Here is a 23,425-nt window from a genome sequence, read left to right as displayed (position 1 = left end):
ACGAGCATGGCCGTAAGCGGAGCACAACACATAGCCATCACGGAAGGTCTCGCTCAGCCGACCAGCGAGGCCAAGGTGCCGAAACAACAGACATACGTAGCAAAGCGCGATCCCGCGACCGTCTTTCGATCCTGCGCTGGGCAATCACAGCATCACGATCACCCTGACCGAAGAGCTCAGCCTTGATGTCATCCGCGCTGGCTGCTGTGACAATGCTTGGTAGCGAGCGAACAGCCTAACCGACTGTGGCAAAAGACCCACCAATCCCTCTCCTCTGTCGAAGCAATTGAACGTGGTAATTAGCTAGTTTGAAGATTTTCTGGCTATCGTACCCCTTTCTTCTATGTAGTGTACTCCTGTCTATTTGGACCTTTGAGTAGAAGACAAGGATGACCCTGCAAGGCCGGCATGCATGGCAGTTTGAATAGGAGTTCAATTTCCCTGGCCCGGCATGCCCGGCCCAGCCCTTTCCAAGCCTAAGAATGTTGGCGAACAAGCCGTTTCAAACCTTGTTCGACCCGTCGACCCGCTCCCGGTGAAACAACGGGGGATTTGCGTGCCGAGGTTCCCCTTACCCACATACCTTGTAACTGGTGGTAGTGACAGAAGTTGTTGTTACTACTCGTAGATCGAGAAGCTTGATCAGGCCCAACCTCCTTGCACCATAAACTGGTAGAAATCGGGAATCCAACGTGGGTGGCTTGAGGTAAAGGAAGTTGGATGACATGGGGTTCGTACAGGTAGGAACATTTTGATATATATGTATATACATACATCCTGGTAAGGGAAAGGCTATACATGCCAAGGTATCGTGTACAGATATATATATATATATACATGCAGAGGCAGTCCTACTGCTGCCTCCTCGTCACCATGCCCGGCCGACAATGGCTGGAGTCTCTTGCTCCTCTGGTTATAATCATGGCCATTCAACGTCATGTTCGCGTTCCCGCTTGCACCAAAAAAAGGTGATCTTCTGGGACATCGTGGAGCTGGTCCAAGCCATACTTGTACAATGAATGCTCGTCTGAGTGCGTGCTGCCGCTCGTGCTGTGAGCCGTTCCTCCAGCTAGTATCTCGAGACCTGGACAGTCGTGGTTTTTGTGATGGCCCCGGGGACCGGTGTCGCCCACGGACTCTCGCCGCTGACTGCGTGAAAATCTTGTTCCAACATGATCTTGTCGCTGTTGTCGTCGCCCGCGCTCACCGTGCTGGTGACCTTTGGTAATTTTTGGCTCGCGCCTCTCTGCAGCTCTCCCAGCTCGGTCGACTGCCGCGAATCGAATTGATAGTATTGGCTGGCGGGTTTGTGAGAGGAGCGCTTGTCGGTTCTGCTTCGATTGTAGGCAAGCCCGTCGGCATTGTACCCATAATTTGCACGATTCCGGCTGTTGTTCGACGTGAATCGCTGCGTGACACCGAGAAGTTTGGCAAACAGCGGACGCAGCGAAGGCAACGAAGCAGCCAAGATACCGATATTGAACTCGATGTTGTTCCACATGAAGAAGGAATCGTGAAAGGTCCAGTCAGGGTCTTCGAGGGCATGGGCCTGTTTGACCGTCTTGATAATGCTTGAGGCGCAGGCGAAGAGGCCCAAGCCTAGGACAAAACATAGAGTCAGCTTTGTCCGCAGATTTGCTTGCAGCTTCCACACCACCGGTATGGGAAGCAGTGCAAAAAGAACATCCGTGGCAATGTTGACGCTGCTGTTGAAAATACCAATATTTGTAAACGTGTTGTTGCTGAAACATTTGGCTTGTCCAGTCGCCCGTAGACCAAAATTCCAGTTCGCATCCACACGCGTGCCGCAGTTGAAGATCAGAGTTCCTGCGCAGGATATTGTAAAGGCAACGAGAAAGACAATGCACCCCAAAAGAAAACGCTGGTGGTTTTTGCTGAGCACAAATCTGCGCAGGAAGAAGGCGATGGAGATCTTGACAAGGCTTATGCCGACCATGATGATGATGGAATGGAAGAACCGCCAGTGCGAAAAGAGAGTGCTATCAGGCAAGCTGACAAGCGCTGGGTGCCTCCCCAGTTGCCCAGCATTGCTCTCGCCCACGAAACAGACAATGACGCCGACCTCGCAAACCTGGTAGAATAGTCCGTTAGAGAAAATGCTCGGGGGTGGAGGGCTATGCGTCTCAGGAGACTAACCGCAGCTGCTATCATAACATAGTCATCGGTCCCGAGGCTTTTGAGCAGGAACGCTCTCACAAAGACGCGAAGGAGAACCGTGAGGATAGCAACGCCACCGAAGGTGCCGTGTATTGCGAGCAGGGCGCCGGCGTTGGATTCATCCTTGTATTGAGGAGTAGCAGCGGCTTGCCTCTCCAAAAGCTGAGAAAGACCCGAAATAACCATGGCGTTGCTGAAGGCGTGTCAATTGTCGCATCAACCAGGCAAGGCAGTTGTAGGTGGCCTGTGACATCTGGACAATGCGAGATTGACGGGGTTGAAATTGTCAGAACAAGATGGTTCAAAGCTCTTTGTAGTTTCAAGTTGGCTATGTACACTCATTCTGAGCTCGCTCCCCTGTGGACATGAACCGCGGAGCTCCTCCTCCTGAGGTCCTGCGCTTTTTTGCAGTTTCAAGACACAGACAAACCTCGGTTGGGGGCCGGGAGACCTGGCCGGCACTTGATACCTTAGGAGCTATGCTATTTCAAAAGCTCAACAGACTCACCTTTGGTCTAGTCCTGGTTGCATTTTGTTGCCTTTGGTGTGGTTGTTGTGCCTTGTCTATAATCCCATTGAGCGCCAACTTGGAACTACCCACCAAAACAGGGAGACAAGAACGCCGGCGCATTGTTCGCGCTGGGTAAATACCCCTAGCGTTCTGTGCTGTACTCGGGCGAGAAGAAGATTTACAGACCTCGACACTTCCCTTCCTGTCCACATGTGTAGTCGATTTGCCACTTCAGCGTAGGAGTGGATCAGGGCCTGGTCCAGGGGAAAACTCACTTTCTGACTGCATGAATCTTGCCCTGAAGGGTATAACAGCGGTGCAGGGGAGCGTGGAGACATCTGGTCGAGGCGCTGCCTTTGCATTAATATTGTGCAATAATATTTGATCACTTTAGCCCAATGTAGTACAATAGCTCCGAGGGGCTGGATGGTGCTTGCATGGATTATGCTTGGAATTCTCCTCACGCTCAGACAAAAGGTTGCAGTATAGCGCGATAGACCCCGGGCTGGAGGGGACAGAAATGTACTCGGTAACCAAGCTCGGCATTCCTCGGCGCAAGTGACTCGTGATAGTCGAGTAAGGCATTTCATGGTGAATGACCTTCGTGTGGGTTATAATAGCTGGTGAGCCCTGTGAAAGGACGAAGGAGAGTGCGATGTCACAATGGAACAGCCCGACAATGCAGCGACTCATACTTCGTGCAGTACGAGATTCTCAAAGACACACACGCACAGCACTTGGGCAGGAGAGACATTGTGCAAGAAAAAGTCCTTGGCAGGGTTGGAATTAGCCTTTTGCGCTAGAGATAAGCTATACCACTTATGGTATAGTCACCGAAACTCTACCCCGGATAGTCATTTTAGCGTCTCGTTCCGCTCGGCACGTTCCAAATGACCAACGTGGCCATCTGCCCTCAGCCGAATATCTCTTCCGCAGCAAAATCCCATCTCTCCGAAGCATCCCGCGTTGATTTAACCCCCCTACCGTAGAACCTTCCACCCAGGTATACGCACAGTTCGAGGTAGAAAGTACCTCTGGACTTCAAGACACCAGATTCTTCACTCTCTTTGCGTTTGATCGATATTAGCTTCGGAGTCGGCGTCTTGATCATGGCCCCAATATACACACCTGCAATCTCTAGACCCTGTCAATGTCTTGTATTGCATTGTGGTGCAATTGCCGAAATCAGTCATCATGGCCTGGGTGCCAGGGCCCATGAACGGCAGTGATCGGCACAAAGCCCCATCATGCTACGAGTACCTGCTCCATGCAGGGTTCCATTCTCACACACCACTTCACACAACTTACCCCCATGGATCATGAAGCTTTTGATCGTCTCCGCTTAAAGTTCACTGATGTGGTCGCCTATTCAACATGCCTACCGGAGAGCATCTCGCTAGAGTCTCGCTCTGACTTCCGACGAATGTTTCGATAGTTGTTTAAATACCCGAGATGCTTATGCGCGAGCTGAGATAGACTATCGACTGCCGCGTGTCAACGTTTACCATCTCATTTCCTTTGGCTAATGTCTCGCGTGGCCTGCTAACAACCTCGTGGCAGCTATAGATGCCCCAATAAAGACCGTTATAACTGCAGCGGAACCAGCGGGGATCCAGGTTTTTCTCTTCTTCTGGGAAATCTGCCTCCGCGAAGAGCGTTCCATTATTATTTGGCTCGAACCTGACTTTAGGTGTCGACCGTCCACTCCTTGACTTTCTTTGAAAGAGCTTTGTTTCTTCATACCCTTGCACCATGCATTTCCAATTTCTCCTTCCGGCTTTGTTGGCCATCGGTAGTACACGCGCAGCACCAGCTCCTGTCGAGAACGACTTGTCGGAGCGGGATGCGGATGTGTCTACTGCCTCTATCTACATACCAGCTTCAACTCTTCAGACCGATATCCTAGCAGCCAAAGGTCTTGTCAACCTCGCGTTCTATCAGGTGACGAATCCGTCAGGCGGAAGTTGCAACTTGCTCAATGCGGCTGTACGCAGAGAATGGTCCACGCTCTCCAAAGACGAGAGGCGTGCGTACATTGCGGCGGAGCTGTGCCTCATGTCGAAGCCATCGCAAGACCCCAACTTTGCAGCAGGCGCACGGTCCCGGTACGACGACTTTGTCGCGGTCCATATCAACCAAACCCTGTCCATCCACGGGACTGCAAACTTCCTGGCATGGCATCGGACCTTCACGTGGAACTTTGAACAGGCGCTTCGAAACGAATGCGGCTACACGGGATATCAACCGTACTGGAACTGGGGCAAGTACGCCTTTGATCCTCTTCACTCACCCCTGTTCGACGGCAGCGATTACAGCATGTCGGGCAACGGTGCTTACGAGCCCCACGGCTGCACCGAAGGCCTGCCCACGCAGATCAACTGCATTCCTCCCGGGTCTGGCGGTGGCTGTGTGAACACGGGACCCTTCAAGGACTACGTGGTCAACTTGGGTCCCGTGGCGCCGACCTTGGATATCCCGGGCATCATCAACTACTCCAATCCAGACCCTCTGGCCTACAACCCTCGCTGTCTTCGTCGCGACATCTCATCCTGGGTGTCTTCGAACTGGACCAAGGACTCGGACTCGTATGACCTGATCTCGCACTACAACGACATTCTGTCGTTCCAGAACCGCATGCAGGGTGACTTCAGCGTCGGGTTCTACGGCGTCCACACAGGCGGCCACTTCACGACCGGCGGCGATCCGGGCGGCGACCTCTTCGCCTCGCCCGCGGAGCCGACGTTCTTCCTGCACCACGCGCAGATCGACCGGACCTGGTGGATCTGGCAGAACCAGGACCCGAAGAACAGAAGAAACGCCTTTGCGGGGGGCACCTCGACGTTGGATCCCGTCAACAGCCCGCCCGGACAGCTGACCGATCCGATCATTATGGGGAGTCTGGGACAGACGATACAGAACAAGGACGCACTGTGGACGACCGCGGGTCCTTTCTGCTACATTTATGTCTGAGAGAAACGGAGGTAGGACGATGGGATAGAAGGGAGGAGAACAGCCCGTGTTTGTACGTCCACGACCTTTCTCGACCCTGGATACGCAATAGAACCCCACGGGAGTTTACAGCAAGCAGCAGACACACGTACACATACACATACATACACGGAGATTTATTGGGCATCACGCCTCGTACATAATGTTTATTCTTGGAACCAGTTGCCGGTCTGGACAGTTGCAGATGATCTTTTCTTGTGCCTTTCCATATGACTGCACCCGAGTGTATGCCAACCTATCCAGACTTTCCAGCCTTTCCAACCTGGCCATACGCGCCTGCTGTCCTGTCTCCATCGCCACGTGAAACCAAAAGGAAAGGACGCGTCAACATATCATGAGAAGGAGCTTGAATTGCTGGACTACACGTACCGAGTTACTTACCTAGTATGTCCTTGTTTGTCGTGCTCGATACACGTGTACGATATCATCGGTACATCGATGCAGTTCAAGTGGTCCCTCGCATCTGAAACGGCAAGGCTGACTTTGTTTTTTTGAAGGCAACAACGCCCCTTTTTATCTCTTATCGCTTTTTCACTGCTTGGGTTCCCCACAGACAAACAAGGCAGTGCAAGGCTGTCTTGATTCACTCCACGTCTCCTGAGACACATTTTCATCCACACAGTTTAGACCTGAAACACATCATCCATCCAAACAGGAGACAAGAATAATACGTTATTCTTTCCCGATCGGAGAATTTTGTTCACTTTTTTTCGGATTTCGCCCAACACCCAACACAGCCACCCCCTACACACTCTCTTTGACACTTTTACCTCGTACACGGGGTTTCGACCAATACCTTTTTTTCACTACAATCTTTCCACGACGAGCAATTTTTTCCATCGTTTCCCTCAACTCTCCTTCACTTCAATTCTACAGAATAGATCGGACACGTTCCCAAGAAACCTCCATTTTCTTTTGGGCCTCACAAGCCGTCATACTAACTTAGCTGGCAACTGAGTACTGATCACTACCTACATACCTGACACACGCGGCAAGGATTCTCCACAATTAGGTGTGTAAATACCAAATCACGCCCCCTGTACCGAGTCTGGTCATGTGATTAATTCCAAGATCGATAGATTGTCGACATTGACTTTGTTCATTCTCTCTAGCACAACACACCGCCAACACACACAGTCAGAGACAGGCAGGGACAGCACAGGAGAGAGCACAAAGGCAGAATCGGGCCAGGGCACGGCAGACTCGTCGGCTGGTAAGCTTGCTCGCAGGGCTAGCAAAACATCAACGGAGCCAAAATATTCAACGACACCTACGGGCAGAAAGGAGAAACTCGCCCAAAAATGTTCGACCTCGTGAATTGGTTGATGCTCATGTGTTGCTGGTGCTGCGACCGCAAGGACAGGGACGAAGAGGAATACGACATCTCAGAGAGTAAACGGCGACAAGAACACGAACGTGAGGGAGACAGTCGAGGTGGGTCAAGGGGGCAGGCCGGCGGGGGTGCGCAGCAGAGTCAAGGACAAGCACAAGGACAGCCGCAGCCAGAGAACAAGGAGGAGAAGAAAAAGATGCCGCCGCGACTAGCGCATGCGCCGGTGCTGGAGACGTCGTCATGATCAGGCTCGGTCTACAGAGGTCAGCGTACAGCCTGTAATGCTGGGCCTATTTTCATCCCATGTCATCTCAATGCGAGATTCTTGCCTGCGGTGGTGGTGGTGGTGGTCGCTGAGTCGAGGTTGAGGGAATCGACTGGCTTGGCTCAAAGATGAGCTGTGCCTCCGAGAGAGCAGACAGGGTCGAGCCCTCGCCTCTCCAGTCGCTAAATAGTGAAGAAGAGACCTTTACTATCCCTCCCCTCGCCGCGCCAGGGGCCATCAAACCGACAAAACCCCCCAAGTTCATTCAAATTCAGAGCAAAACGCGGAAGCAATACAAATCCAACCCAATTTCACTTGACTTCAGTCACCTTTTTTCTTTAATTCACTCGCCGGCCGCTTCCTCCTCCTGAAACCCCCCCCCCGGCGGCTCCTCCGCATACTGCACCGCATCCTCCGGGATATCCACCACGGCCGACCTCGTCCAGATGTGCACCGCGCGACGCATCATCTCCTTGGACAGTCCGTCGAGACAGCCCGCCTTGACGCTCAGGGTGCGCGGCTGCGACGTCGACGACGACGACGACGATGACGACACAGCCACATGGACCAGCCGACTCCCGCACGCCGTGCAAAAGTGCCCCTCGGTGCGGCCGTGCGGGTTCGGGCGCGCGTACACGGCGATGGCGCCCGGATGAGGCGCAAACGCCGCGATGTCGAAGAAGGGGAAGATGGCCGTCATGCCGTACGTCGACGACGACTGGTGCCGGCACTCGGTGCAGTGGCAGATGTACAGCGCCTGGGGTTCCGGGAGGGGCGTGCGGAACCGGATCTGCCCGCATTGGCAGCGGCCTTCCATGAGGATCTCGCAGTCACAGTCACAGGGACAGAGACAGAGACAGGGATACAGATAAGAGATACAGACTGACACGCAGACGCAGACAAGCGCCGCGCAGTCAAGTGTTGTCCTGTAAGTCGTAAAGTGAGGAGATGGAGCTGTGGTAGTCTCCTTGATACATGAAACACAACCTGGTTTGAAGTGCCCGTGACACCTTTTTCTTTGGTAAATTATCACGATTCGACGCAATGATGAATTCCGCCGTCTGGTGCCTGCCGCCGAGTCTCCAGCGGGGAGGGGATCAACATTTTGTCTCTCCGCGCCCCTTCGACCCCTCATGCTGCTACACCCTCGTATACCTATGTACAGTACCTTCGTACATAAGTAGGTACCTATACACCTAGCCAGGAGTGCCAGATTTACCTAACATCAGTCGAAGGCCCTGCCAGGCACCCTAGGCGACTAACCGCCAATCGCCGCAGCCCCCAATCACCATTCTCGTCTTTGTACTCGGTACTTAGTCACCTACTCGTATCGAATAGCCTGGCAGGAAGGCCCTGATGCCATCTGCGCAGTCTCCATGGTAATGACGACAAGTCTAGCAGAACCACTACCTGTAGGCGTGATGCTCAAGAGCATTCCAATATCGTTCTAGGAGGACGAGCAAGGTGCTTTTGTTAGATGGGCGTAATATGTACCTCGGTATCTGACAAGTCTCCCAGAAGAGTATACCGACCTTACAGCATAATATGATCTGCCATGCATCGACAACCATCTCGTGATTCAGCGAGAATAAATTGCATGTCTGTTTACCTAGTTGTATGTTCCGAGTACCTAGCAAGTAGGTATGTATGTCGTCGTGGTTGGTTGAGGTTTTCGAGTACCGTCGTGCCGTAAAGCGAGCCGAACGCGCGACATATGTACTCGGGACCCCGTACTTCGAGCGCCTGTTGGCGGTTTCTCCCCTACGGGCTCCATGATCGTGCATCTGGCCCATCAGGACCATGTTTACTGCGGCACAGGCCCTCAAGCCATGCCGTCGCAGATGCGTTGGTACCTATGTTGGTACCACAGATTCCCGGGCTTATGCTCTGTTACGACGACCTAAAACCATGCCACGGCAGAGGAACACAAGTGGGCACCTACATACATGTTGTCACCGTCTTCCAGGGCCATCGTCTGTGTTTCTGCCTCTTATCTTTTTCATGTTGTCAATCTTTTTGGACCCCTTGTATATGGGAATGCATTCTCTCCTCGGCCTCGGGAGGAGAGCCGTAAGCCGCGCCTGAGAAGATCTTGTCGGTGTACTGAGTCTATGTCACTCCACCACTTCAAACGACCGGTATCGCAGCAGCCGTGGCGCCCTGGCCAGACGACAGCTACTCGTAAACAACCCTGTCCAGGCGCCCTAATTATGTGTCTGTGTCTGACTCGACGGCAACATTGTCATCGACTTGACCGAAATATACTTTTTTGAATCGAAAGAACAATTTCAAGCTTTCTGGCCGTTGGGTGGGCGAGGCGGCGAGGCGGGACAGTCGGTCAGAGAGGGGAAGGCAGTAGGTGACAAAAGTTGCGAGTTGAAAGACGGGGACCATCTCTCTAAGCGAGGTCTAGGGCTTCTAGTTAACGATCGACATGCCTAAATGTCCAGATTGGGGCGGCTTCGGGCTTCGCAAAAGGCGGGATCCCTCTCAGTCCGGCTTAGCAACCTATTCACACTCGGCCAAGTCCAAACCACGGGAAGCCTGGGAAGGCAAACAAGTGGCTGTCATCAACTCGTCAACATCGAACCGTCTCCAAGTGAACAACAAGTCTAAGCGGGGCACTCCCAACGAGTCGAACCATTTCGCGTTTCGTTGGATGTTTCGGCCGGCAAGCGAGCGCCTATTCCCCGTTGACGAAGCTCGTATGAGGACGCCCGCACCCCGTTTCGTCCCTCGCGATTTCTCACGCATTCCTCAACTCCAGCCCCTCTCATGAGAACCCTGGTTGTCACTCCTGCCGGAACCTTGTATTCAACGAAGCAAGGGTGATGTAAGAGTTGTAAGTTGGGGGCCGGGTTGCTCGTAACCATGCCGGAATCGAGCTTGTATGGTACGGAGACACCCCCGACAGATTGGGAAACAGACGACGTGGATACGTCCGAAGATGAGCTGGCTTCTGCTGCTGGAAATTCCCAGGGACCCAAGGCTCGCAGTACGACCTCGTACAGTACCCAAAGTGTCAGATCGCGGCATCTCATCAACAGTCCGAAACCGCCTGCGCCTAAAGCAATATCAGCATGCCTCGTCGACCCATTCGAGACACTGCCCATCGAGGTTGATGGAGTGACAAACCAGCTCCTTCACTTCTACGGCCAGAACAGCTACTGGCAAACCGCCTATGCCCTGTCTCCCAAGATAAAACCCTCGATCAAAGGATCCTGGGAGTATCAAGCGGGTTCATGTTTGACTCATTTCCATACGTTGATGGCTCGTTCAGCGCTGCACCAACTGCGCATGAATGCCAAATACGCCACGCCGGCCACTAAGAAGGCCCTGGAGTATGCGGCATTGAAGCACCAGACCAAAGCAATCACAATTCTTCGGGAAAACGTGGAACTTGGCTCCAACGCCGATCTCAAACTGATCTTGACGTCCATCATCAGTCTTGCGTCGTTTGAGCAACGATATGGAGAGCGTAAGAGGGCTGTGCTTCACTTCAGGACCGGTAGGGACATCATCCGTCAGATAGGCCTGCAAGACGGCCTCCACGATCGGTTGAGAGAGGAACAGGCACTTTGGTTCGAGGGGATCTATCGGGACCCCGAGGCGAGCTGGATGTGGGGAGGAGAAGACGCAAATATGCGACTGGGGTGGCTAAAGTCTCTCCTCAGAGACGTCGATCGGATGTGGAAAGATAGGCAGTTGTTACCCTTGAAAGACAAAGGCCCCTATGTCGTCGAGGATTTGAGGGTGCATGAGTTCCTGTTCCGGGAGACAACAGGGAAGAGTGTGAGTGTCTATGGCGACATCGACGAGTTCATCGCACAGCAACGGTGCGTCCTAATCCTCATCTCGATCATGTGTGGAGTCCTCGGAGTATTGGAAGTGCAGAGTCACCTAAAATTGGTGTCCAAGATGATGGCACTGCAGGTGGCAATCCACGCCTACGTCGGTTACATTGAAGATTTGTTGGTCGAGCATGATCTAGGCAAAGAGCAAGCGGTGGCCGACCTGCTTTGGATGATATGCCAAAACTATCGCGACGCAAAGCCACGCTTGGCGAGTGCTGGGACAGTGACAGTGCGAGATGCACTGCAAAAATTGAATTTGCGGGATTGTCACTGGCGTGCTAGCGGGATTGCCAACCTGGTGAAGTATCTTCCTCAAAACCGGCAGTTGAGTTTGAGGAATATGCTTCTCGACTTCATCAGTGGCGAACCATATTCGGGCAAGATCAAGTTCAACGAATTCGAGTTCAGCTATGCCGGCGCCTGATTATTGACCACCCCTGACAACAGCGCGTCCCCTGGTAAGAGAGCCAGGAATCGACGGACAGGGACATCTGTCAAAAAGGTCGAGTCAGACCCCATCGAGCCAGCCGATGTATGGTGACACAAGGACAGAGACTGTCATTTACCTTCAGCAGACGGTGCCATTCCGGAGGCAGATTCCAGAAAGGGTGGTTTGCATAAGAAGCGAAGAAAGTGCGGAAACCCCTCCCAAATGAAGCCCAAACACAACGGGCCGTGGTTTGTGAGATCGACCCCAAGTGGCCAGAAGGAGGAGAACTTCGGCATCAGTGGGAAATGACTCGAAACCTGAGAAGGATGAACGGCACTAGACATCCCGAGGTATGCCTTTCAGCAGTAGGACCACAATGAGGGAATTGGATCTCGAGTTGTCTTTGGCTCAGTCCGACATTGTTTATTGCCAGGCTGAAAAGCCGTGCATTGTTTCCATTAGTCTAATTCGTTGGTTCGCAGACGGGCATTCTGGATTCGATCTTGTGCTGATTATGATGGCAAGCGTGGGGAAAAGAAAGTCTTGCTTCCTAGGCTCCCGAATCCCGGTCCCCCGCCTTGAATGTGATGATTGTCTCGTGTGACTCTCCAAGTCTAGGCACGGCACGAGGGTGAGAGATACTCGAGGCGATGCAAAAGCCCTGAAGAAACGACACCAACTCGGTTGGCCGGGGGTCCTGAGGAATTGTACTTAGGTAAATCTGGCTGTAGCGTTCGACCGCGGATGCAGGGTGGAAGTTCCGGCGCGGTCCACCCCCACGACCTGATCGACGTCGCCTATCGGATTCGTTGCATCCAGGAGTGCGTCCAAGAGCGTCATCCTCAACGCCCGGGGGCGTTTCTCCAGGAAGGAGAATTCAAATCATACAGGCGCAACACCGTGGTAAAGGGCGCTTCAAACCATGGTGTCTGGCGCTGTGATCATCCCAGACCATGGTACCAGGATACTTAAGGGTCCGTAGTCCGAGTTGAATCGCTATAGAGAAGTATCCGCTGATATGCCGTTGACACGAGAGAACAAAGTGTTGTGCTTCCATTGTCTATTTGACAGCTCTCAGCCGTCGCGCCTGCCTTTCCAGCCATTCAATAATGGATCGACAAATTGTTTGGATGACCTCGCCACCCAATGAACTCTTGCTTCCTGGAGAGGAAACTTGTGCAACTCCGCTTGTGCATTTTGGAGCACAATTCGACAACCACTTAGTACATCCTCCTACCTGCAAACTCCACTGTGAGATAGCTGTGGTTCGAAGCCGCGAAAACACGCACTTTGCAAGCAACGGAAAAGACAAAATCTTGTCCTCAGGCGTCTGGCCAGGCGATTCCGACCTGGCTTACTCGATGACGCCATGTAACGTGTGCTTGTGTCTGACTGATGGTCGGATTGACGATGACGACCTGCACCTGGATGATTTTGGACAATTAGCGAACCTCCAATCCAATAAGGCCCCCACAACAGACACCACACTCATTGTTCAAAGCATGACAGACTCGAGGCTGTCTTCGAACGCGCCTGACAATATCTCTGACGATATTTCCGAGTCCAGCTTGCATGAGCAGACACCAGAGCCAGAGTCACAGCAATGGCAGGATCAGACACGTTTGACATCATTCCTCCTTTCGTGGATCCTGTCAGACCAAGGCCAAGATCATACAGAGCGCTGGCTTGCCGGATGCGAACTGCCACATTTTTTCACCCTGGACAGCGATAACATAGTATGGAAATGGAAAGAGACGCCACAGGTGACGGTGCCGCTGGAAGACTGGGAAAATACTGGCTCGTCGGACATGTCGGCCGGCGGGATCGATCTTTGGAGCGATGACAAAAGGTCGCAGCAGACCGAGGTAACATCCGCCTCATCATTGTGAGCGCGATGCGAAGATGATCATCGTATAGTTATGCGAGTTGGTATCCCAAGTGACAGGACATCTGCACTATGATTGATTGGGTTGGGACAGAGGTGGAGTTCAGGTAGTCGACGACGTAAGGCATCACTGTTCGTTATTGCAGTGTTGAATGACCCGAGGCGGTTGAGCGCTGTTCAAGTACCGGGATCAGCAGGGTGAATGGACATGATATTTGCCAATGGCGATCGCATGGTGAGAGGATTGCATATGAAGAGAGTGAAACTTGAGTTTGTGGCTCGGGGTTCGCATTTACTTTGATCCGAATCGGCCCTCCCAAAACGTACACCACTATTATCTGCTCTTACACGACCACATTTAGTAACTGTCTTGACCCTGAGATGGACAGCTGTTCCTCTGCACCAGTGTAGAGACCCAAAAAACCTCTTTCGGCCCTGGAAGAATGTCATGATCCCTGCGTCACCCGATTGTAATGGCCGATAGCGTGGTGACACAAGCCTTCTCTCTTGTGGGATGGGCATTCCTCCCTGCCGTATGTGGTTCAGCAGCGCAGCGCAGCGCTTTTGGAGGCATCTTACTGATCTGAACCCAGTACGCTACAGCCTTCCTGCAGTCGATATACTATCGTCTGACCATTCGCGCTGGACAACCACACCCGCGGCCCGGTGAACCCATATTTGCCTACCATAACCGCCGCATACGCGTCTTGGTTTTGTCGCTCTACCTCATATACACCCTCTCTCAAGCCCTCTATGACATTAGACTCGCTGGAGACTTCTATACCCTACTTGGAGTCACGCCGTGGTCGACAGAGCGGGAAGTCAAGAGTCGTTTCAGGAAGTTGGCGGCGAAATATCACCCGGACAAGTTGCATGAGAATGGTCAACCTTTTCCAGGGGCCGATGGACTGTTCGTCCGATTCAAACTGGCGCACGACACTATCTTGGATCCTGCAAAACGGTTCGCGTACGATCGGTTCGGACCCGTCATCGTTCAAGTCCAGCATCCGGGGCTCAAAACGATCCGAGACTATGTGTATGCTGGCCTTCGCTCAAAGGCTCCTGAATATTTGTCCAATGCCGGGCTGCTTATTTTGCTCAACTACATATGGCTGCCGAAATGGGGACAATTCTGGCGCTATTTTGCGGTTGCCTGTATGGCGTTTCTGGAGCTGTACTTCCTTACACACATCTGGCAACCTCCGAGACTTGTGGCACTATGGGTGTCGACGGCTCAGAGGCTCTTGCCAGATCTCCTTCCACCACATCTTCTTCCGTTCCAAATTCTAGGCCTTGCCAGACGGATGTCCATGTCTGTCAATATTTTTATCTCCCAACTCGCTCCTCCCAAGGCGCGGGATCCGGCTATGAGAGACCTGCAGACGCAGCAGCAGATTGCACACTTGGCTCAGGCGGCGGGTAGATTGGATGCAGAGTCGGGAGGATTGCTTCAATTGGGATTGAGTCCGTTTAAGGGAGATGCAGAGAAGTCAGATCATCTGAGGTCAGGCATGAAGGAGTCTTTAGTCACAAACGCATTGAAACGAAACCCGGAAGTGAGGGCAGCTGTGCAGCGGGCTCTTGACAGGAGGAGACGAGGGCCCATGATGCAGGAACCTGACTGAGGGTGTCCTGGTAGTTATCTCTGTTGACAATATGTTAGACTTCAGGCTACAAAATGTCATTTCCTCCTCGTATTCGCTCCTCGTTAATCTCAGTAGGTTCGTAGGTCAGCTCATGTGTGCTGGTTAGCGAGCGCATTTCTTTTCCGGTCCCGATCTGGTGCAAACGTTGTTGCATAATTACTCTTTTGGATTGTTTACGATTCTATTGCGGAGCACTTGTTTCGATGGATTATCGATCGTGATGACGGTGATAGGGTGTCAGTGGCCGGATTGGAGACCAATGGAGACCAATTTGGAGTGACAGTGAAAGACGAGGCTGGACCAATCGTCCCCTCGATCGCAGCCGCGGCGATCAAGGGCCACCTTGGAACTTGGGAAAAACGAGCGAACGGAACCTTTTCTCCACCATCCCAACGCGACTTGGTGCCAGGCCAGGGCTGGGCTGCTCAGAATCCCGATTATCGCGAGAGACCTCGACCACTTCCACCTCAGACTCCCCTCATCCTCACCTGCGACTCCTGCTTCTCGAGCCCTTGCGGTCCTCCCCTCAAGATCTTGCACCATGCTCAGCGCAATATGTCGTCGCCCTTCAATAACACCTCGGCCCGCTTTAGATCATTTTGCGCCACAAACGATGATCTTCTCACCCTCCCAAGCTTGGACGACGCGCGCCGAGACCACATTCCGGACAACGTTAACACCACCGTTATGACCCCGTCCAATGACTCTCGTCCCCCAAGTAGCGATGGGAAATTACGGTGTTGCTGTGGGCGGACAGAATGTGCCTTTCTGGAGAACAACAACACTATCCTGGGCGGCATCGAGAGAGATCTCGAGACCGCCGCAAGATTGGGTCAGGTACGTGCACCACAACATTTCGGAATATCGGGTATTGTTCATGTTTTGCCCCCACCCACCGTTGGTTGCGCCTGGACGATCCTGCATGATTGCAGCTGAGATTATGCGAGAGACTCAATACGAGGCTGCCGTTATGTAGTCCTGCACCCCCCATATTGCTGGTTCATGTCCCGTTTGTGTTTATTCAGCGCGTTGCAGGCTGCGGCCGAAGAGATGGATTTCTTTATGCCCTCATCAGTTGGGTGTAGAGCCGCCGCAGGCGAGAGAATGAAGACGAGCAGTGGGCTAACGTTTGCTCTTCAGGCACTTCTTAGCCGCCATGAATCCTACGTCTCCGACTCGGAACACGAGCACCAGCGGCTAACGGCCTATATCAACGAACTGGAGAACGAAAGGGCCACTTTGCAGACTGCAAACGACAAGATTGTGGAGGAAAATCGGCAACTCTTGACCCAGCTCGAATCGGCCAATACGTCTCTCAAGGAGAGCGACAACCATGTCAAGAGCCTCGAAGCGCTCCTCCGTGACTGTGAAGTCGAGGTTAGAAGATTAAACGGTCTCAGTCGGCGTACAGAGGAGTTGGAGCTGAAAATACTTGAGATGGAGAGGGAACGAATGACAATGGCCCAACAGGCAGATGATGCGAGAGGGGAAATCCGGAGCACGATCAAGCGGTGGAGAGAGAGCGAGATCAAAGTGCGCCAACTCGAGCATGATGTTCAACGAATCGAGTGGGATGCAAAGGAGGACAGAGAGCGCTACGAAGAGATCATTGCGAGGCTCGAACGTGAACGTGTCTTGGAGAGGGAACTCGGGGGTGCGGAAGGTCGACTGAAATCCGCTGCTGCGTTTCGCGGTCTCAACGCCAACGAGAAGAACAGCAATGTGGTCGGCCACTTTGTGCGGGACATCCTCCAAGACAACGCCAATCTGCAGGCTGGTATTGTTGAGCTAAAGGAGCTGCTTCAAGCGTCGAACGAGGAGGTGCAGAATCTGAGAGAGCAGATCCTGGAGCACCAGCCTGTAGACGACGGCAATCCTGGGGCCATCTCCACATCAGTACCTTTGAGCGACCAACTAGGCTGGTCACAGCCCTCCGCGAGTGTGCAACAATCCGTTCATGTCCACCACCACTATCACGCCAAACTTGCGAAGCGAGATCGGGCTCCGACGATTCGAAGGCCATCTCGCAAAAGGACAGCGCTGGGTCTGGGTTTTCTTCCATCCACGCCAGAGTCTTCTGCACCTACAACACCCATGGCCGGTCCATATCGAGTCGTTTCCAGCCCGGTGTTGCCCATCGCTCTCCATCAGCCACAAGCCATGAGAAAGCGATGGTCTCTACAGTCCGCTGCAACCAGCTCATCTGTAATGTCGAGTTTCCCAAGTTCTCCGCGATCGTATCTAGAGCAATCCAGCTCCATTTTCGACCGAATTGAAGCCGGCGAAGAGTCCTCCAGGCCTACGAGTCCCGAGTCGACTGGCGGTTTCATATCTCCCCAGCTCAAGTCTGCATCTGATTACGATGAGAGAACAAAAGACCTACTGGCAGAAGAGGATTTCCACGATGACGCCACCGAAGTGTTTCCAGAGGACGAAAACACGGACGTGAAAGGTGATGCTGACCTCCGCCATGGAGAAGAGGTCAAAGAGTCATCGTCTCGTGATTTGACGCCCAAGCCCTCCCAACTTCTTGTCGGTGCTGAACTAGTGGACAACACAATCCAGCCAGAGCCGCCAGATATACTCATTGAAGGGGAAGCGGTGGCGAATGTGTCAGACGAACCAACAGAAGAAGCAGAAAACAACACTCTGTCTCAGCCCACGACTCCATATAAACACGACGCGACCTCTAACCCTACCACACAACCCGTCCTTCGACGTACATCCTCACACGACTCGCTAGTGTCAATATCTGGCATGGATATACATATTGCTAAACGTCCGAGTTCTTCCAAATCCCAGTCATCGAGTGTCCTAAGGGGAAACAAGGCATACTTTGCTCTGTCGCCGTCTGCGACTCGAAGGATCGTTTCTGCACAGCCATTGACTACCGTCACGGAATACACGGCATTGAGCTCTACGATATCATTGGGCACAGATTGGCCAGCCAACGTGTCAATTGGAAATCAGGTGCCACAACGGAGTGTCAGCTCGAGCGTCGCCGCATTGAGCGGCTTGGCAGATCTACCACCCTCCCAGTCAGAAAACCGACAATCTTCATCCTCGGGATTTGGGCGTCTTCTCGGTGGATGGGTGAGAGGCAAATGGGGTGCTGCGCCCGTAAAGACCGATGTCGACTTGCCTTCCCCGACCGCTTCAGTCACCACATCGTCTTCGAGTGAAACCCATGTACAAGCATCGTTGCTTTCGTCGTACATGGGCGGAAGGCCTCCTGGCATCAATCAGAAAGGACCTATACCGGGGTTCAAGCCGGCGCCGAAGATCGTGGGTGTACAGGTAACGATGGTTGATGAAGAGGGCCTGAAGGCGAGTTTGGCAGAAGGATTATGACTTTGACACATGTGGACGACCACAAAAAACTACAATGATATGGATGGCTGTGGGCGCGAGGCACTTGGGTAATAGATCTTGAATTTGGATTAGCGAGCATTTCTGAGAGCATTTTTTGTCTGGATCGGCACGATGATACCCCCTTCTAAATTGCTAGCCTGGTCGTTTGTTTCCAGAGGCGAGTGTCGGGCGCGATGTATAGTGAAGATAAGGTCACATTGTATATATCTGCACCGCTGATCATGAACGTCCCACATTCGGCAAATATCAGGAAGAGCAAACTTGCAGAACCATGTCAAGCTGAACATGGCTGGATTCGGCAGCTTGAGTGGAGCGACGGCAAATTACTCTCTACCTAGACATGGAGTTCCAGTCTTGGTTCGTGCGTAGAGTATAGCATATATCAAGGACCACCACCATCACCATCACCGCTACTACCACGGCCAAACCAACCAACTCTTCCAGTCACGTTGCGCACCAACTCAGTCCTCATTCCACGGCGGGTTCTGCATCCAGTTCCTCCCCCCGACCATGACACGGGCCTTGATCTCGCGCAGCTTTTGGTAATCGTCGTCCCTGGAGAAGTAGTCACGGCCGTCCATGGCGGTGACGGTGGCGCGGATACAGGCCAGCAGGGCGTCGGCACGGCGCATCTTGTCCTCGACAATCTCCCTGTTGTGGTTACGGACATTGCGTAGACCCCAGATCTCCAGGTCCAGCGTGTACCGTTGGCGCATCATCTCGCGCACACGCCGGAGCTCCTCGGGCGAGACTTTTTGGCCCTTGGGTCGTGGGGTGGGCCGGTCGGCTTTGGAGATGAGCTTGAGGTTTTTACTACATTACCGTGGAAAAGAGGACGAGGGAAAAGAGGGTCAGTTAATGTTTCGTGTGTATTTTTTCGCTTGTCTTGGATAAAGAGGTTGAGGTGTACGTACTCGGTCTTGAACAGCCGCATGATTGATGAAGGGGGCGCCATGTCTTATCGTGTGACTGTAGTCGAGCTTCTCTCCCCTTCCAGTGTTTTCTTGTCCCTGTAGAGGTGGAATAAAACTTGTCAATGTGTACCGTGTGTCATAGGATATAGGTGTCAGAATGTGAACGAGCGATCAGATTGGAAAGGCTGGACTCGATCAGAGAGGGGACAATATCTATCGATCGACCATAGCACCATCTGCTCGACAGATTAGCCAGTCAAAGTCCCTCACAGACACACACATATGAACAAAAGAGAAAGAATACGAGAAAGATGAAGGAGTCATTATGTGTCTATGTTTGGGGGTTCCTGGTCGGCAGAGGGAGGGGGGTGGGAAGTGTCACTGATCAGGCTGAGAGAAGCTGGTCGCAGCCACCACCGAGCATCGAATGGGACTTGAATCTGACTGACTTGGGTGAGGCGGAAAAAGGCATCCATCACTCCCCAGTCCAGCACAATCTCAGCACAATGAGGCTCAAACTTGCCCAATTACCAGCCTCAGTTCTCCAAGCGACCCTCGTTGTGCCTTGTTTTTCTGCCTTGTTTTGCTAGATGCACCGGGCTTGCAGGAGCTGAGTCCTAGTGCGTGCATAAGTCCAGATTTCTCCCTGCATCTGCACCTGCGGCTCCCTGCAGCCCTAGTGCGCGAACCGATACGAGGACAACTTCTTCTCCTACTCGTAACTACAGACACTTCTCTCCGTGTCCCTCCTACCGACGCATTCAGGCTGACGCGGCCTAGTAATTGGTCGTTTGTCCCTCACATCCCTTCACCACTTGCTCCCGGGCAAAGCGCTGGCCCTGGGCATTCCCCCTCCTCCGTACCTCGGGCTGAATCACAAGATCCAGTGTTGCCGTGGACGGCTTGCGCTGGATAAGGGGATTGGTGCCCTGGGCGGGAAAGATCAGATACACCCTGCATTTCTGCGCCATCACGTCCAGCCAGAAGTTGGCGGCGAGCTCGACGAATTCACGGATGAGTTGGAGGTCGTGAGGCGACAAGGTCGCGATGGCTTCAACCGCATTGCGGATCTCGTCCACCGTGACTGTTACGCTTTGATCATACGCAGGCTTCAGCCTTATAGATGCATCAGAGTCCGGTTTCTTCGCGGCGTCCCAATAGTCCTTGATGCGGTCGAAACGCCACGTCTCGGATTCCTCGGTTGCTTCTGGCCAATGTGGCATTTCCGAGCCTTGATCTGGGATGGAAGGATTTCATCAGCCTGGAAACTACTGGGGAGGAGGAAGCAAAAAATCCCAGGGCAACAATGCCGCTTACCTTCGCCAAACTCGCTCGTCCATTCACGATGTATTCGTTGGCCTTCGTCACCAAGAACGCCGAATGGAGAGTGGAAGATTTTGTCCCTCAGGATCATCCAGATGCCGCCTTGCACGAGCTGCTGCTTCAACTTCCGAGGATTCTCGGACCGTCGCAGTGCGTACTCCTGAACCGGCCACCGGCCTTCTCGTTTCTTTTCCCATTGGATCCTTGCGAAGCTGTTGACCTCCTGGGCCAGCTTCTTGAAGCGGGTGCAGATCTCCGGGTCTGACAGGCCTTTGAAATGGTCTCGCTTGACCAGCTCCCCTTTCAATTCCTCCGTCTCGAGTCGGAATTGCTCGATCCTCTCCATCTCCCGTTTGCGAGACTCTTTTTCCTTCGTCTCAAATTCTTCCCGGATGCGGTCCAGTTCAAGCTGGATTTGTTTTTCCGTGTCTAACAGGGCATCCTTCAGCTTCTTTTGTTCACTCTCGTGCTTTTCCTTTGCAGACTGCATGGTTGCCCTCCACGACGCAATTTCATTTCGGTGAATGGTGTCTCGGCTGTCCAGTTCGCTGCGATGGCGTTGTTCGGCCATCTGTGCTTGGCTGGCTGCGTCTCTCTGTTGCTTTTCCAGGATACCTTTCCAGGTCTTCTCGACATCGATCATTCTGGCTTGATGGCTGGATTTGAGTTCGGCCATCTGGGTTTGATGTCGGGCTTGCCCCTGCCTGAGGTCGTGGCACTCCCCCGTCAATTTCTTCCAGCTTTGCTCAAGTCCACTGTACTGCCCTTCCATCTTGCGAAGAGCCTCTGTCTTTGCTTGCAGATGTTCGATGAGGAGCCTCAAAGCTCCCTCGGGACCAGACTTTTTCAAGACGATATCGACGTTTTGGGACCATGAGGTTTCGCGGGCAGCCCTTCGGAGCTCGCCTTCGATGTTAGTCAATTCCTTGTATGCATCGGCATATGGTTGGTAGGCTCCCACGAGGATACCCAGCGCGCTCTCCACTCCCGCTTCTCTTGATTTCAACGCATTGTCCACCTCCTTTCGCGCAGTCTGGGGCGATGCTTTTCTGATTTGCCCTGCAACACGCTCCAGCACGAGGGATGCAGACTTTTTGACCTGGTAGTCGTCTACTACGAGGGCCAGCATGGCCTCGGCACCACCAGTCTTGTGAGCATTGTTGAGATCAGTCATCCGAACGTCGTGGTTTGCAGATCGCAAACTCTCCTCGACGCGTCGTAGGGCTTGCTCAGCCTTGAGGGCTGACTGGCACTGGTCGAGCAACAACTGAAGACCACCCGCCGTGCCACGCTTTCTAATCTCTGCGTTTACCTCCATGGTCCGGACATGGCCCTTCATAGCAGCCCGAATCTTGTCCTCGAGATCATCCAGATCCTTCTCCACCGCCAGCAGCGGCTCGTACGTCTCGACGAGAAGCTTGAGCGCGCCGCTGGTGCCCCGCTTCTTGAATGCAGCGTCGAGGTCACTGTCGTTCACCATTCCCTGTGCAGCTCTCCGGATCTCCTTTTCGAGGCGATAGAGCTCATCGTCAGCAGCCCTCGTCGAGCGAGAGGCCCCTGTACTCGACTGGCCGTCCGCCTGACTTTGTGTTCTGTCGCCCGTCGCGTCCACTTCCGACGGGCCTGCCGGTTTGTAAGTCAGCTTCGTGTAGGCTGGCTTTGGCTGATCGCCGGGTAGCTCCGCAGGGTCAATAGTGGTTGGCTTCGAGTGGCCAATGGAGATGGGCAACCTGAACAGACCACCACGGCTCTCCGACGTCTTTGTGCTGGACGATGTATCCCCGAGCTCATGAATGGTTGTGGCACTTTGCGAGAGGCGATTCCCGTCTCCAAAAGGATCTAGCTCTGCTCGTTGCGACCTGGTAGAGGCTTTTGATTCCGAACTTTGGCTTGCTGCTGGATCATGGTCGGGCATGAGTGGTGGTTCTGTTGGGGAGCGAACATTTTCATTTTCCGCCGCATTCTTCTTTCCCTTGGCTGATGTGGTAGTTCTGGAGAGAGGCGAGATAGGTGAACCCTCTGCAATGGTAGACGGTGTCACCAATGTAGCCGCTTTCTTGTCAGTCACCTCGGACTTGTCACTGGGTTCCGTTTTGGATGATGATAGACGCAGAGGTGCTGGAGCAAGGCTGGGGCTGGAAATCTCGCGTAACATGCCCCTCGCCTTTTTCCTTAACCCGACCATGCTGGAAGAGTGCCGTAGATGAAGATGAAGATGTAACAATATTAGTGTAGACTGGCCTGGATGAAGAGTTCTATTACTCCCATTGAAGATGTTGGGTATGCTGGATTATGGTCTCTCAAGCCTTGGATGGGGCTGGATGTCTGAGGTTTGCAAAGAGTGTCTCGGGTATTCGGATGCCTAGATTGAAAAACTAAACATAGTCCTAGAAGGCATTTATGAGGCTGAAGACAAGTGAGTCCCTCTCCCAACTTTTCCAGCCCGAAGGAGGAAGGGTAGAGGGGGCCATGAGGCGTAAAGCGGGGCTGAATAGACCTTGACCCCTTTTGGCTAGTTTGGTGCTTTGGGCTGTTCTAGGATCTCCACACCCACCCATTCACAAACACACACACGAGAGAGGCTGTAAGGTTGCCTCACACTGTCGCCTGTACGCGTGCATTAGCGCTGTCTACAACTCGACTGACTAGATCAGAAAAGAGGGTGGCTCTGGTGGAGGCTATTCCGGACTCTGTTTGGACGCAAT

At 53.1% G+C, this 23,425-nt stretch overlaps 8 protein-coding genes across 8 annotated transcripts; 4 read left to right on the top strand and 4 right to left on the bottom strand.

The window, feature by feature from the left end:
* Positions 1–1,069: 1,069 nt before the first annotated feature.
* AYO21_09481 (hypothetical protein) lies at positions 1,070–2,364 on the bottom strand (the record flags this gene model as incomplete). Its single annotated transcript, XM_022659415.1, has 2 exons — positions 1,070–2,092; positions 2,158–2,364. The coding sequence occupies 2 exons, from the start codon at positions 2,362–2,364 to the stop codon at positions 1,070–1,072; spliced, it is 1,230 nt and encodes a 409-aa protein (XP_022508268.1).
* A 2,077-nt stretch (positions 2,365–4,441) lies between these two features.
* Positions 4,442–5,659, top strand: AYO21_09480 (hypothetical protein; the record flags this gene model as incomplete). The annotated part of the gene is made up of 1 exon (XM_022659414.1): positions 4,442–5,659. The coding sequence occupies one exon, from the start codon at positions 4,442–4,444 to the stop codon at positions 5,657–5,659; it is 1,218 nt and encodes a 405-aa protein (XP_022508267.1).
* Positions 5,660–7,639: 1,980 nt separating this feature from the next.
* Positions 7,640–8,113, bottom strand: AYO21_09479 (hypothetical protein; the record flags this gene model as incomplete). Its single annotated transcript, XM_022659413.1, has 1 exon — positions 7,640–8,113. One exon carries the CDS (start codon positions 8,111–8,113, stop codon positions 7,640–7,642), a length of 474 nt encoding a protein of 157 aa, XP_022508266.1.
* Positions 8,114–10,167: 2,054 nt separating this feature from the next.
* Positions 10,168–11,574, top strand: AYO21_09478 (hypothetical protein; the record flags this gene model as incomplete). Its single annotated transcript, XM_022659412.1, has 1 exon — positions 10,168–11,574. The coding sequence occupies one exon, from the start codon at positions 10,168–10,170 to the stop codon at positions 11,572–11,574; it is 1,407 nt and encodes a 468-aa protein (XP_022508265.1).
* Positions 11,575–12,689: 1,115 nt separating this feature from the next.
* On the top strand, positions 12,690–13,469 carry AYO21_09477 (hypothetical protein; the record flags this gene model as incomplete). Its single annotated transcript, XM_022659411.1, has 1 exon — positions 12,690–13,469. The coding sequence occupies one exon, from the start codon at positions 12,690–12,692 to the stop codon at positions 13,467–13,469; it is 780 nt and encodes a 259-aa protein (XP_022508264.1).
* Positions 13,470–13,938: 469 nt separating this feature from the next.
* Positions 13,939–18,462, top strand: AYO21_09476 (hypothetical protein; the record flags this gene model as incomplete). Its single annotated transcript, XM_022659410.1, has 4 exons — positions 13,939–13,998; positions 14,059–14,969; positions 15,345–15,948; positions 16,147–18,462. 4 exons carry the CDS (start codon positions 13,939–13,941, stop codon positions 18,460–18,462), a joined length of 3,891 nt encoding a protein of 1,296 aa, XP_022508263.1.
* Positions 18,463–18,944: 482 nt separating this feature from the next.
* On the bottom strand, positions 18,945–19,438 carry AYO21_09475 (hypothetical protein; the record flags this gene model as incomplete). The annotated part of the gene is made up of 2 exons (XM_022659409.1): positions 18,945–19,296; positions 19,398–19,438. The coding sequence occupies 2 exons, from the start codon at positions 19,436–19,438 to the stop codon at positions 18,945–18,947; spliced, it is 393 nt and encodes a 130-aa protein (XP_022508262.1).
* Positions 19,439–20,173: 735 nt separating this feature from the next.
* AYO21_09474 (hypothetical protein) lies at positions 20,174–22,905 on the bottom strand (the record flags this gene model as incomplete). The annotated part of the gene is made up of 2 exons (XM_022659408.1): positions 20,174–20,634; positions 20,715–22,905. The coding sequence occupies 2 exons, from the start codon at positions 22,903–22,905 to the stop codon at positions 20,174–20,176; spliced, it is 2,652 nt and encodes an 883-aa protein (XP_022508261.1).
* Positions 22,906–23,425: the final 520 nt, after the last annotated feature.

Source organism: Fonsecaea monophora (assembly GCF_001642475.1).
Source record: "Fonsecaea monophora strain CBS 269.37 chromosome Unknown Scaff94, whole genome shotgun sequence".
NCBI lineage: Eukaryota > Fungi > Ascomycota > Eurotiomycetes > Chaetothyriales > Herpotrichiellaceae > Fonsecaea > Fonsecaea monophora.
This window is presented reverse-complemented; position numbering and strand designations above follow the sequence as displayed.